The 15,422-nt window shown below is 34.4% G+C and overlaps 1 protein-coding gene across 7 annotated transcripts in view; it reads left to right on the top strand.

Annotated features, from left to right (window-relative positions):
- DOCK7 (dedicator of cytokinesis 7) overlaps nt 1-15,422 on the top strand; it is a 214,156-nt gene that overhangs the window by 54,541 nt on the left and 144,193 nt on the right. For all 7 annotated transcript variants that reach the window (XR_013829415.1, XM_079929009.1, XM_079929007.1 and 4 more), the window contains exons 11-14: nt 363-528; nt 4,864-5,006; nt 9,087-9,180; nt 9,862-10,024. Coding sequence is in view for 6 of the 7 variants with exons in the window: in XM_079929009.1 (XP_079785135.1) it covers nt 363-528; nt 4,864-5,006; nt 9,087-9,180; nt 9,862-10,024 (566 nt within the window). In the remaining variant the exon portion in view is untranslated. The remainder of the gene's footprint in view (nt 1-362; nt 529-4,863; nt 5,007-9,086; nt 9,181-9,861; nt 10,025-15,422) is intronic.

Here is a 15,422-nt window from a genome sequence, read left to right as displayed (position 1 = left end):
AGAATATTTTGTGGTTGGCAGTTCGTGTCTAGAACCTGTTGTCTAGGTTATGTTTCCTTTCATAAAATAGTACTTTCAGTACATAAACATGTTTGACTCTTGCTGTCCGTTCTTTTCTCCCAACATAAGATCATCACAAACAGAAATTTTAAAGACTTTCACATACATTTGTAAAACTGGTTGAGGTTGCTTAGTAAAGATAATATACTGTTAATTGATCTCTGAAAGGTACAGATTGTTTTTCCATCTTTGCTGAGAATCGAGAATTCTTAACCTTTATATTTTCCTTTATATATTATGAAATAGCCTTTAATTCATTTCTTTGAACGTAATCATATAATGTATAAAGTTTTGTTTTGCAGAATAAGGAAAAATTGGAGAAGCTGAAAAGTCAAGCTGATCAGTTTTGCCAAAGACTTGGGAAGTATCGCATGCCTTTTGCTTGGACTGCAATCCATTTAATGAATATTGTTAGCAGTGCTGGGAGTTTGGAAAGAGATTCTACAGAGGTAGAAATAAGCACTGGAGGTGAGAATGTTTTATATAAAATATTTCTACATGTATAATTCTTTTCTTTTTCTTATATAGTCTTGTTTTATTTGTAAGCTTTGCAATGTAGTGAGACATTAAAAGGGTTTTCTTTTTTCCTTTAACGGGTTTATTGAGATGTAATTCACATACGTACAGTTTGCCCATTTAAGATGTATAATTCAATGTTTTTTGTTATATTCGTAAGGTTCAGCGAATGTCACCACAATCTAATTTTAGAACTTTCATACTCCTTAGTGGTCACGCTTCTCCTCAAGTCCCCAAACCTAACCAAACTGTAATTTATTTAGTCTGTATGGATTTGTCTATGCCGGACATTTCATATTAATAGAATTATATAATGTGTAATCTTTTGTGAGTAGCTTCTTTCACTTAGCATAATGTTTGAAAGGTTCACACATGTTGTTACATCTGGCTATATAGTCCATTTTGAGTTAATTTTTGTACACGGTAAGAGGTAAGGGTCCAACTTCATTCTTTTTATGTAGATATCTAGTTGTCCCAACACAATTTGTTGAAAAGGCTATTCTTTCCCTATTGAATGGTCTTGGCACTCTTGTTGAAAATCAATTGACCGTCGATATATGGTTTTATTTCTGGACTCAGTTCTGTTCCATTGATATATATGCTTATGCTAGTACTATACTATCTTTATTATTTTAGCTTTGCAGTAAGTTTTGAAATTGGGAATAGTGGGTCCTCCAATTTTTTTCAAGATTATTTTGACTATTTTGAGCTCTTGCATTTTCATAAGAAGTTTAGGGTTAGGTGATAATTTCTGCACAAAGGCACCTGGAATTTTGATAGGAATTACATTGACTTGGTAGATCAATTTGTGGAGTGTTGCCCTCATAACAATATTAAGTCTTCCAATCCGTGGAATGTTTTTCCATTTATTTAGATCTTAAAAATTTATTTAAACAATCTTTTGTAGTTTTCAGTGTACAAGTCTTGCCCCTCTCTTGTTAAATGTGCATCACAGTATTTTATTGGTTTTTGATGCTTATTTTAAATGGATTGTTTTCTTAATTTCATTTTCCTAATGTTCATTTTTAGTGATAGAAATACAATTGGCTTCTGAATATTGATCTTGTACTTTGAAACCTTTTTGAATGTGTTTATTAATTCTAATTTTTTTTTTCTTTTCTGGATTCTTTAGGATTTTCCATGTATAAGATCATGTCATCTGCAAATGAAAATAGGTTTACTTTTTTTTTCCCCATCTGGATGTCTTTATTTATTTTTCTTTTCTAATTATCTTGACTAGAACCTCCTGTACAGTATTAAAAAAAATGGCAAGAGTGGATATCCTCATCTTGTTCCTGACCTTAGAGGGAAGGCATTTAGTCTTTCACTATCAAGTATGATGTTTGCTATAGGTTTTTCATAGATGTAATGTAGTAGTTTGAGGAAGTTCCCTTCTATTCCTAACTTTTTGAGTGGTTTTGTCATGGAAGGATATTGAATTTTGTAAAATGCATTCTTTGAGTTTATTGAGATGATTTGTATGGTTTTTTGCCCTGTAGTCTTTTAGTATGCTGTATTGCATTAATTGATTGGTTTTGGATGTTAAACTAATCTTACACTTCTGGGAGAAGTCTCACTTGGTCATGGTATATAATCTTTTTTTATGTGTTGTTAGTCTGTTTCCTAGTATTTTGTTTAGTATTTTTGCTTCTATATTCCTAAGGGATGTTGGTCTGTAGTTTTTCTTCCTTGTAATATCTCTGTCTGGTATTGGTATCAGGGTAATACTGGCCTCATTGAAAATGAGTTGTGATTTTTTCCTTCTGGTTTTTGGAAGAATTTGTAAACAATTAGTATTAATTTTTCATTGAAAGTTTGGAAGAATTCACTAGTGAAGCCACCTTGGCTTGGTCTTTTCTTTGTGGTAAGTATTTTCATTACTAATTATATCTCTTGTTATACATCTATTCATATTTTCTCTCTCATCTTGTGTCAGTTTCAGTACTGTGTATCTTTCTAGAAATGTGTTCATTTCATCTAAATTATCTAATTGTTATCTAACTGTTGACTTACAGTTATTCATAGTATTGTAGTATAATCCTTTTTCTCTCTAAGGTCTGCTGTAGTGATGATGTTAGTAATTTGAGTCCTGTCTATGTATTTGTTTTTTAATAAATTTATTTATTTTTGGCTGCATGGGGTCTTTGTTGCTGTGCAAGGGCTTTCTGTAGTTGTGGCAAGCAGGGGCTACTCTTTGTTGCAGTGTGCGGGCTTGTCATTGTGGTGACTTCTTTTGTTGTGGAGCACAGGCTCTAGGCACGCAGGCTTCAGTGGTTGTGGCATGCAGGCTCAGTAGTTGTGACGCATGGGCTTAGTTGCTCCGCGGCATATGGGATCTTCCTGGACGAGGGCTTGAACCCGTATCCCCTGTATTGGCAGGTGGATTCTTAACCACTGCACCACCAGGGAAGTCCCCTGTCTATGTATTTTTTTCTTCATTAGTTTAACTAAAGTTTTAAAAATTTTATCTTTTTGAAGAATCAGTTTTTGGTTTCATTGATTATTTTTCTATTGTTTTCCTAGTTTCTATTTCATTTATTTCCACTTAGCTGTTGTCTTTTTTGGTATTCTTTCTTTTTTTTTAACATCTTTACTGGAGTATTGCTTTACAGTGGTGTGTTAGTTTCTGCTGTATAACAAAATGAATCAGCTGTATATCCCCATATCTCCTCCCTCTTGCATCTCCCTCCCACCCTCCCTATCCCACCCCTCTAGGTGGACACAAAGCACCGAGCTAATCTCCCTGTGCTATGCAGCTGCTTCCCACTAGCTATCTGTTTTACATTTGGTAGTGTATATATGTCCATGCCACTCTCTCACTTCGTCCCAGCTTACCCTTCCCCCTCCTTGTGTCCTCAAGTCCATTCTCTAAGTCTGTGTCTTTATTCCTGTCCTGCCCCTAGGTTCTTCAGAACCATTTTTTTTGTTTTGTTTTGTTTTAGATTCCATATATATGTGTTAGCATACAGTATTTATTTTTCTCTTTCTGACTTACTTCACTTTGTATGACAGTCTCTAGGTCCATCCACCTCACTACAAATAACTCAATTTCATTTCTTTTTATGGCTGAGTAATATTCCATTATATATATGTGCCACATCTTCTTTATCCATTCATCTGTCGATGGACACTTAAGTTGCTTCTATGTCCTGGCAATTGTAAATAGAGCTGCAGTGAACATTTTGGTACATGACTCTTTTTGAATTATGGTTTTCTCAGGCTATATGCCCAGTAGTGGGATTGCTGGGTCATATGGTAATTCTATTTTCAGTTTTTCAAGGAACCTCCATACTGTTCTCCATAGTGACTGTATCAATTTACATTCCCTTGGTATCCTTTCTAATGCTTGCTTTGGGTTTAGTTTTCTCTTCTTTTTCTGGTTTCTTAAGATGTAAGCTTAAGTTACTGATTTGAGAGCTTTCTTTTTTTGTAATATAAACATTCACAGCTATAAATTTCCCTCTGAGAACTTCTTTAGTGATATATCATATGTTTGGGGATTTTGCATTTTCCTATATCTTAAATGTTTTAAAATTTCCCTTGTTACCTCTTTGATCCATTGGTTATTCAGAAGTGTGCTGTTTAACTTCCACATGCTTATGAATTTCTCAAATTTTCTTCTGTTATTGATTTATAGCTTAATTCAATTGTTCTTGGAAAACATATTTTATATGATTTGAATCCCTTTGAATTTATTGTATTTTGTTCTATAGCTTATTATATAGTTTGTCTTGGAGAATTTCCTGTGTGTGCTTGAGAAGAATGTGTATTCTGCTTTTGCTTAGTGGTGTATTCTATAGATGCCTGTTAGGTCTAGCTTGTTTATAGTTTTGTTTGTTTTCTACAACATAGTTGCTCTATTGGTTTTGAATTACAGGGTTATCTTGCAAGGACTGTGAATGCAAGTTATCTTAAATTCTTTTTCAAACTCAAGTGCTAAGACTGAGGGGCCATTATATGGTGACCAAAATTTGCATTGTGTGCCTGTTTCCTAGTAAATACATAGCTCCTCTATAGCTGTTCTTCATAGCTCATATTGGGTTATATGCATAATCTTTGTGTGGTAGAGACTTATTTTACACTGGAGAAGTTTTTAAAGAGAACCCAAAGATTTAGGTTTAATGCTTCCTTACAGATCTCCCCAGAAGTGAAATTCTTCTACTGTAATCAGTATTGCTGAGGGGATAATTTTCAACTTTAGTGGATATTTTCCTGTGTTTGGAAGACTGCTTTAAAACACATTTTAAATATTATGGAAATGAATATATTACTTTTTTTCCTTGGTAGAACGAAAGGGGTCTTGGTCAGAGAGGAGGAATTCTAGTCTGGTTGGCAGAAGATCACTTGAAAGGACAACAAGTGGAGATGATTCTTGTAACTTGACCAGCTTTCGACCTGCTACTCTCACAGTGACAAATTTTTTTAAGCAGGTATTGTTCTGTCATGGAGGAATTCTAGGGGGCTATTCGTACTTAAATTTCTTGTGATTTCAGAAAAATCATAATTTTCCATGCATTACATGTACATGTAGTAATCGATTGTGATTTTAACAAGTTAAAAAAATTAAGAATAAAAAATATAAGAAAAAATAATATTATAGCTGTTTTTTCATCATTATATTTATTTAAATGTTGGCATTGATTAGTAATGCTTCCAAATCAATCATCCACATCTGTATCCTATTTCTTAATTTTAATATATTAACTTTTCTTAAGCGTTGATATTTTATGGATTTTCTTAGAGCAGGTGTATGGTTACATCTGTCTTCCCCACTCAAGTTGTTTTTGACCTAACATACCACATTCATGGTATATAGAATAGAAATTTCAGGCACTAGTAGTGCATTTTTGTGCTAAAATTATTTTTATAGGTGAGTTTATAGGTCCAAAAAGTTCCTGATCAAAGATACTTTGTTCTTTGCAAGTATATTTCCTGTACTTGAGTCAAATCAGTAGTTTTCAAGTGCTGGTCATGATCCAATAATAGTGATGGAAATTTAGTAGATAACACCCAGCTTAAAAAAACCAAACAAACCAGTAGAATAGAAAAATAATAGTGCATTGCACTTAGTGAAGTTAAATATTGCTTCAGTAGGCTTTTTTCCCTCCAATTTTTGTGTGCGTGCATACCTGTCTATATGTGCATACATGGTGTATGTGCTACTGAATTTTGATGTAAAATGAATTTTATGCTCTGAATCAGGATCAGAAAATTTTGAAAGTCTGTCTAAAGTAACCAGAGGACCAGAACATTTTAAGGATGGAAAAAAATTTGTATTAGTGTGATAAACTGGAGAAGGGTACTATGCATGTATTTTGGATCAGATTAAAGGAAAATGCTAAGTATTGCCTCAGAATTCCTCCTTCTGTGGTGTTATTCTAAACAAGAGGAGAAAATCCTGGCCTAGTGACACCTTATAACTTGAGAGAGCAAGGTGTTTAGGGCAGGATATGTTACGATTTGACAGCTAGCTGTCTAGTGTAATGCTACAGTTATATATCAGAAGCATTTACAGACAGCTGCTCTGAGAGACTCAAATGGAAAATAAAGCAGGTGAGAAGGGTCTGAAGTGGTAAGGGTCTTTTTGTTATGGATAATACTGCAAGAAAGAATCTAGAAAAGGCCACAGTGTTACTTGGATGAGGTGATAGGCCACATTTAGCTATGGAAACAGGGCAGTAGATTTACTTGTTACAGTGACACAACCTTGTAGCTGTAACATTTCTCTCTCTCTCTTCATCTTCAGCTGGTATATCACTTCTGCCACTATTTCCACAGCTTTTTTTTTCTTCAGCATGTTTTATTATTGAACTAGTATTATAAACTTAAATCAATAAGTCATCCATCCACCCACCCGTTCATTCAACAAATTTTTTTTTTTTTTTTTTTTTGCGGTAAGCGGGCCTCTCACTGCTGTGGCCTCTCCCGTCATGGAGCACAGGCTCCGGACGCGTAGGCTCAGCGGCCATGGCTCATGGGCCCAGCGGCTCCGCGGCATGTGGGATCTTCCCAGACCGGGGCACGAACCCATGTCCCCTGCATCGGCAGGCGGACTCCCAACCACTGTGCCACCAGGGAAGCCCTCAACAAATATTTTTTGAGCATTCATCATGTACTAAACACTGTTGGAGACTGGTAACTGGAAACTGGAACAAAGTGATTGTGAAAACTTAAAAAAGGATGATTGCTGGAAATATGGAGCAATGGAAAGCATTTACACTTGACTTTTGTACAGTTCCATAATTTTTTAACTATTAACATATATGATTTTTATAAGTATTTTTAAATAGCTAGGATATTATGCATCAGGCAAGTGCATATTAAGTAAAAAGCAGAGATTAAAATTTTAATAAAGTAGAATTCAAGGTACAATTTCTCCTAAATGAGATACAGAAGGCAGGTTATTTATTTACTTATTTATTTGTTTGTTTGTTTGGCTGTGCCGGGTCTTAGTTGTGGCATGCGGATCTTCCTTGCAGCATGCAGAATCTTTCGTTGTGATGCACAGGCTCTTTGTGGCGGTGCGAACTTCTCTCTAGTTGTGGCGCACGAGCTCTAGAATGTGTAGGCTCAGTAGTTGCGGTATCCGGACCTAGTTGCCCCATGGCATGTGGGATCCTAGTTCCCCAACTAGGGATTGAACCCTTGTCCCCTGCATTGGAAGGTGGATTCTTAACCACTGGACCACCAGGGAAGTCCCCAAGTTTTTTTTTTTTTTTAATGAGAGATTACTGTCCGCGATTGAGATATAGTAATCAGGAGTGTTTATGTACAGATTTGAAATGTGTCAGGCCAAAATTCTTGGAAATACATACAGATTTAAAAACAAAAATTAAATCCATACATTAGTTTTAAGGACATTTGTTCTATTTGTTGACATGTATAGAAGTTATCTGTTGCTTCAGGAGTACATAGCAGTACATGCAGTGTGGAGGGGTGAGTGTCAGCTAGGCTTATTCACATGTTTGGCTATTGACTAGGGTCAACTGATCTAGACTGACTTCTGCTGGGAAAACTGAAATGATTCAGACCATTTCCATGTGTCTCAGCTTCCACTCTTATACTCTAGCAGGCCAGCTTGGTCATGTTGTTATAGCAAGTGACAGAAGTTCCAGAGAGGGGGCAAGCTTACTTATGCAAATGCTTTTCAAGTCTCTGTATCATGTTTGCTTACTGATTAGAACAAGTCTCGTGGCCAAGCCCAGGGGAAAGAATTGTGTCCCACCCAACAAAAGGCATGGAAACAGACAGGGGGTAAAGAATGGAGGCCATTGATATAATCAGTTTAACAAGTGAAGTAGACAGAAATAATTGAATCTTGAGATAATCTGAATGTATTCTAAATAAGGACCATTTGAAAATCTGTATTCATTTCTGTACTCAAAAGGAGAGAATATGCTCTTTTAGTAACTGATGGAACATTTACAATAATTAATTGTATATTTAGGTCACTGAAAAAATCTTCTTGAAGTCAGATTCTCTAACTATAACTCAGTAAAACTAAAAACCATTTATAAAAGTATTGACAAAAATCTCCAACTACTTAGAAAATAAAAATCACTTTTTAAAATAATGGCATAAAAGAAGATCAGTTCTGTATCCTGTTTAGAATACAATTGTGAGCAAATGAGATCTGGCTCAAGGTGAGCTCACAGTGATAAAGGAGGCTTAAATATGTTTATTACCAAATAGGATAAAAAGACAGTATATGAATTATGCATTAAAAATAATAAGATGTCAAATGCAGGAGGTTTGGATTAATAAAATGTAAAGACTTTTGAATAAAAGAATAAAATCAATCTCTACCTATTTTAACTGTAAGAAAAAATATTACTTTAAATTGAGAATTCTTTGTTAATTGGACATGGTTCGGTTTTTTTGTCTCTTTTCCCCATTGATTGAGGTCTTTTTAGAGTTTTATTTCTGGTCTTATTATCAGGATAGTTGTCTTGTTTTTTTTGAGAGTAGTTTTTTGTTGTTACTTCTTTCTTTTCTTTTTCAAATGTAGCCAATGCTCTATATTTTGCATTTAAGAAATTTGGTGATATAAAGTTGAAAAGACAAATGAAAATTCAAGTGTAACAAATTTATGAGTGTCATATATACATATATATATATATATATATATACACACACACACGTACATATATATGTCTGTTTTCTGTCTATATTCTTGTTTTCTTCTCTTTATCTCCCTCTAACTTGCATCATTTTTTCTATATTTTAGAGTGCCCTGTAACCCCTTATAAACACAGATAATGGGCTGTAAATAAATCTATAAAATTTAAAAATAGATAGAATATTATAGCTCTTAATACAATTTGAAAGCAAGAAGGAAGAAAATAGGTTAGCATATTTATTTTTAATCATAATTATATTAATTTAATTTTACTTTTCATTCAGACTGAAATGAAGGAAGAAGGGCAGGATTATTAATAGGCAATATAAACTTATTTTCAATGTACTGTATTGTTAAAATCTAATACTTTTTCCTCTATTTTTAAAATCAGGAAGGAGATCGCTTAAGTGATGAAGATCTGTACAAATTCCTTGCTGATATGAGAAGGCCATCTTCTGTTTTACGGCGACTAAGACCTATTACAGGTATTTTAAGATTTTGTGTAAATGTGATGACAACTATTATCATCATTAATAATTGTATTTTTTATAATTATCTATTCCTTTTTTCAGTTATCTAGCCCATATGTGTTTCTGTGCTCAATACCTGTCAGCCTTCTTCATTTCATTATTCTGCTCTCATGTAGTCTAACAGTTTGGATGCAGGATTCAGTACCTTTTATAATTTGAGTACGGAAATGAGAATGATGAATAATATTGTGGCTTAAAATTATTTTCTAGAGGGAAAAAAATACATGTAATGGTAGATGTTCAGAAGTAGATTCATATTATGATCAGAGCAAACCATTCCAGAGTAAAACTATTTTGAAATCTACCAAATTTAAAGTAAATCATTTAATCTTCAAAATGTTGGCTTGTTTCTATACTAGATCCCTCTGGTTTTTTTCTTCTTTTTCGCCCTCTTCTTCCTTTCCATTCATTCATTCAGTAAGCATTTATTATTTTATGTCTTTGTGTCTGTATTAGTAATTTGTAAGTTTGAGACTTGATAAGACGAAATAATTTAGAGGTCTGAGATGATAGCAATTTTGGTTTCTTCCCAGACTTCTTGCAAAAATAGGATCTAAATCCTTCCAAAAATACTTTTAGTGTGAAGTTGTTATTTATTATGTTTACATTGTTTTTATGATGTATTTTTATATGCAGCTCAGCTGAAGATAGACATTTCTCCTGCACCTGAAAATCCCCATTATTGCCTAACACCAGAGCTGCTTCAAGTGAAGCTTTACCCTGACAGTAGAGTTAGACCTACCAGAGAAATTTTGGAGTTTCCTGCAAGGGATGTCTATGTTCCAAACACTACTTACAGGTAGCACATTTTAATTTTGGAGAATTCTGAAATAAGATACTATATATTCTAATATTAATAGAGAGTGAAACTCTTCAAAAATCTTTTGTAGCTTTGTTATTCCATTTCTTCATGATTTTATTAATAGCTGTAATGTATTAAGCTATTGCTGTGCAAGAGGTATAATGTTAGTTACCTTACATACATTATCTTATTTAATGTTCATAGCTTGAGGTAGGTATTACCTTCATTTTAGAAGTGAGTAAACTGAGGGATAAAGAGGTTATACTTTACTGTGTTGGAGCTAGCATTTGAATTGTGGGTTGTTAGGTTAAAACATTTGAACTCCTAGTTACTGTATTTCCTCATGTGTTCTTATTAGCAGAATCTAGCATTACACATCAATCATATGTATGTGCCTGCACTATGTTCTAACAATAAACAATATTTGGTGATTCTACATTACTCAGAGAATACTTGACACAAGGTTATTGGATAGGCTTTTAGGCTGAACCTGGATAACTCCAGGGGTACCATTTAGATATACTCTTTATGAATGAAGCTCCCTTTATTTGTGAATGCTGAGACCATGACTTGACATGTCTATTGGGATACCCAACAGGGCCGCTCAGACATAAGTTTCTGCCTAGACTTCCCCATCTTAATGTATTTCACCACCGTTTACCCAGTTCCTGAGGCCAAAAGTTTTGGAATCAAAATGATTTCTCTCCTTTTGTTATTCCTCACATTTACTCCTCCACGAAGTTTTGTAGGCTCTGCTTCAAAATGAATCCCAAATCCAATACTTTGTACCTCCTCCACCTTTAAAATTCTAGTCAAGTTACCATCCAGATCAGCACTGTCAAATAGAAATATAATGGGAACCACATTTGTAATGTAAAATTTTGTAGTTGCTACATTAAAAAAAATAGAAACAAGTGAAATTAATCATGTTATTCAACCCAATATATCTAAAATAGTATTTTAACATGTAATAAATGTAAAAAATTCTTTTACTTTTCTTCCACTCCTACTAAAAATCTTCAAAGTCTGGTGCGTATTTTACACTTAAAGCACATCTCAGTTCAGATGAGCCACATTTCAAATGCTCAATAGTCAGATGGGCCTAGAGGCTAGAATATTGGACAGCCACTGATCTCGAATTTTGTGTACCTTTTAAAATTTGATCTTATTTCTACCCCTGCCTCAGTCAATTCTCAGCGTTGTAGTCAGAGAGATTTTTAAAAGATATAAATCAGATCATTTATTCCACTGCCTAAAGCCCTCCAGTGGCTTCTATTATAAGCAGAACAAGAATGAATTTTTTTACTGTAGTCTATAAGACTGTATGATCTGGCTTCTGCCTTTCTCTAACGTCATATCTTACTAATCTCTGTCTTGCTCATTTTAGCCTCAGTGGCCTTTTTGTTCATCTTTGAACAAACAAAATTCTGCCTAAGATTTTTTGATTTTTTTTTCTTCTCTTTGCCTATTATGTTTTTCCCCAGATAGTCACATGACTTGATTCCTTATTCAGACATGTATCTGCTTACAGGACATTCTCGTCACCCTAACTAAAAAGATCTGCTGCTTCCCTACTCTAGCTTTTTAACCTTCCTTGTATTTATCATTATCTGGCACTGTAATATGTAGTTATATGGTCATTTTTTGTCTTTCTCATTAGAATGTAATTACTGTAAAGGGCAGGGACTTGTCTGTTTTGTTTACCACTTTATCTCCAGCATATAGAATAGTGTACAAGCACATGGAGAGCACACAGTAAATACTTACTCAGTGAGTTAAGAAATAAGACATTGTACAGTGGTATGAATGGAATTTAGAGTCATGCAGATATGGGTGTGACTTCTGACTCCACTGTTTATTGTTTAAGTAACTTGTTTTAAGTTACCAATTTATTGGCACTCAGTTTTATTAATAAAATGTGAGATGATAATACCTGTCTTCTCTTGTGAGGGTACAGAGCGCAAAGCATTACACGTGATTGGCACATAGTGTGAGTAAAATTCCTGGAAGATAGGCTGAAGAAAATATATACTGCTTTTTCAAAAGAAACAGGTAATATAAGTATTCTCCTATAAATTATATATATAACTATTTAAAAGGACATGGAATAAAGAAGTGATCCAAGGTTTGTATTGAACAATTCAGAGGTTATCAACTCTCTCTCTTATCTAGTACAGGAATCTCATCTAGAACATTCCTAACTTGTGTTTATCTGTCTTTCCTCTGCTTGGATTATTTCAGAGACAGGGAAAATGGAACTGGGGACTATGAGGGGTCTTTCCTTTCATTTTCCTACTTACCTTTGTTATTTATTTACATATTTATATTTTTTAAACAAATTATATGAATATACTTAAAGTTCACATAGTTCCATAAGGCTTAAAATTAAAAACAGAGGTCCTTCATCTTATTCCTACCAACTTTTCCCTATGCTGATGTCTAATCTTTATTGTCACTCACTAGTAACTCTTTTTGATCCTTCTTTTGGTATTTTACTCTTTGTTTCTAAATAGCATGTTCATGCTGCTATTTCTTGATTCTTTTTCAAGATTTAACCCTGATATCTCCTCCTTAAAAAAATACATATACTTGCATAAATCCAGAAAAAAAATATACTTGTCAGCTCTGTAAAGCTTCATATTATCAATTATTTCCTTTCTTGCACCTTCCTTGGTCCCTTTGCAACTAAATTATAAGTTAGTGTAGCAGGGGAAGTTTTCTAGGCTCACTAGCCTTACTGTACAGTTGTCATCTTAGAGCCTATTCACCGTTTTCCTAGAAATTCTGTTTGCATTTCTTTTGCAATGGAGTTCTTATCTCCTATATGTTTTTTTCTTTCTTGGTTTACTCATTATACTGAGAGCCTTTAGTATCTTCCTGGATTAGGGTGTAGGAAAGTACCTGCACATATTATATGCTTGATAGAAGTTAGTCATTATTATTATCATTGGCTTTATTACATTACATTTACCCAATCGTTACACAACTTGAGAGAGATTGGTTTGAAAGCTTAAGGATACTGGGCTTTTGGGGTATAATTGGCTAAGAGAATGATTTTTTTTTTTTTTTGCGGTACGCGTCCCTCTCACTGTTGTGGCCTCTCCCGTTGCAGAGCACAGGCTCTGGACGCGCAGGCTCAGCAGCCGTGGCTCACGGGCCCAGCCTCTCGGCGGCATGTGGGATCTTCCCGGACCAGGGCACGAACCCATATCCCCTGCATCGGCAGGCGGACTCTCAACCACTGCGCCACCAGGGAAGCCCGAGAATGATTTTAAAAAGGAAGGTTACCAAAGTCACTAGTGGCCTTTTTTATATATTACTTGGGCCTTCAATGTCCAGTGAGACGTGAATACCAAATCATATAGGTTGCTTATTCTACTTAGAACTGTGAAAAAATTTTAGTCTCAGGCAGCTAATATTTTTTAGGAATTTATAATTTTAAAAAAACCTTTCACTTATCTAGAAAATCTAGCATAGGTAGAAATAATTTTAGAATGACAGAAGGAGATATACTCAGCAGATATCAGCTGACACACAGATATCATAAAATTTTACATAAATTTCCATAAATATTTCTTGACTGAATTGTTGTATTGGATCACAATAATACTCTTCTAGCTCAGTTTGAATTCTTTCTACCTTCTGAGGCATGTTTCAAGGTATGTTTCAAGGTAAGCAGTGATTTCTGGTAATACATGTTAGTAGGAATTATGCAATCTATATGTGTACATTTTCCCAGTGAATAATGTTTAAAAAAGAAAGTAAAGTTGACACAAGGACTCCTTTTAGTTTATATATAGCCATTATCTCTTTAACTCTGCACAGCAGCCTGCACAGAGCCAATGCAATTATCCCTGTTTTATAGATGACAAAGCTGACATTCCACAGGGTTCAAAATTATATCTGAATGAAACAGAAATTTAAGCAATTTTAGTGTGAGGGTTTTTTTCTTTTTTTTTGGCTGGATCTCATTGCCCTAACCAGGGATTGAACATGCACCCCCTGCAGTGGAAGCACGGAGTCTTAACCACTGGACCACCAGGGAAGCCCTATAAGACTACTTTTAGTTTATATATAGCCATTATCTCATTAACTCTGCACAGCAGCTTGCACAGAGCCAATACAATTATCCCTGTTTTATAGATGACAGAGCTGACATACTGTAGGGTTCAAATTTGTATCTGAAAAAACTAGAAATTTAAGCATTTTTAGTGTGAGTTTTAAGAAAGTATTTGCACATTGTATTTATTTTTAGTAGTAAACGTGAGTGTACTTTAAAGGGTTTCAAGGGATAAAAAAGATAAAAAAAATTATCGTCTGAGTAGAGGGAGATTGAATGGATGTGACTGATGCAAACATTTGACAAGTGAGAAATCGTAGGGAGAACTGTATTCTGAAAGTGGCAGATCTCCTATTACTTAACACCTATTGCTTCCAATTTTTATAGTTATCAAATAATTTAGAAAAAGCTATCTAAAAAGATATGTATGTAAAAAATATATTTTTTTAGTTTAATTTTTTATGTTTTACATTAAAATATGCTTTTAAAGATATTATTGAGATTTCTCTCTTTTTTTTTTAACGTTGTAATATTTTATTTCAAAAGAACCATTTACTTTTCCTCTACACATGAATTTTTTTTTAACATCTTTATTGGAGTATAATTGTTTTACAATGGTGTGTTGGTTTCTGCTTTATAACAAAGTGAATCAGCTATACATATACATATATCCCCATATCTCTTCCCTCTTTCTCAAAGAGGTTTTTTTAAAAAAATCTTTACTAAGCTATACCTAAAGTTAGAGATTTTCACATTCAAGTAAAGTCTGTCTTTTTTTTCCCCACCACATGTGGTTGTTCACTTATTCTTTTAAAGTGTTAACAACAGAAGGGACTTGGTCTGTTCAAATCCTCTATAGCGGTAAATGAGGATGCACAGATACATGGTAGTTTTTTTTTTTTTTTTTTTTGCGGTACGCGGGCCTCTCACTGTTGTGGCCTCTCCCGTTGCGGAGCACAGGCTCCGGACGCGCAGAGTCAGCGGCCATGGCTCACGGGCCTAGCCGCTCCGTGGCATGTGGGATCTTCCTGGACCGGGGCACGAACCCAATGTCCCCTGCATCGGCAGGTGGACTCTCAACCACTGCACCACCAGGGAAGCCCTACATGGTAGTTTTTAGCAATTAGGAACTGAATAACATATTTCTTATTGTGCAAAACAAGTGGAGATAATTTATATCAATTGCTTGCTTTATCAAGAAAATACTTATCACTCTATCATAGAAGAAATGCTAGTGCAGTTGTTACATTAAGATAATCAAATAAAAAACTTTCTTACTCATGGAAAAAAATTTTTTTTGTTGAATATCTGAAATCACTTGAAAGTTAGGTAGTA

Source organism: Stenella coeruleoalba (assembly GCF_951394435.1).
Source record: "Stenella coeruleoalba genome assembly, chromosome: 1".
NCBI classification, from domain to species: Eukaryota; Metazoa; Chordata; class Mammalia; order Artiodactyla; family Delphinidae; genus Stenella; species Stenella coeruleoalba.
Note: the sequence above shows the minus strand (reverse complement) of the source record. Positions and strands in the feature narration are given on the sequence as shown.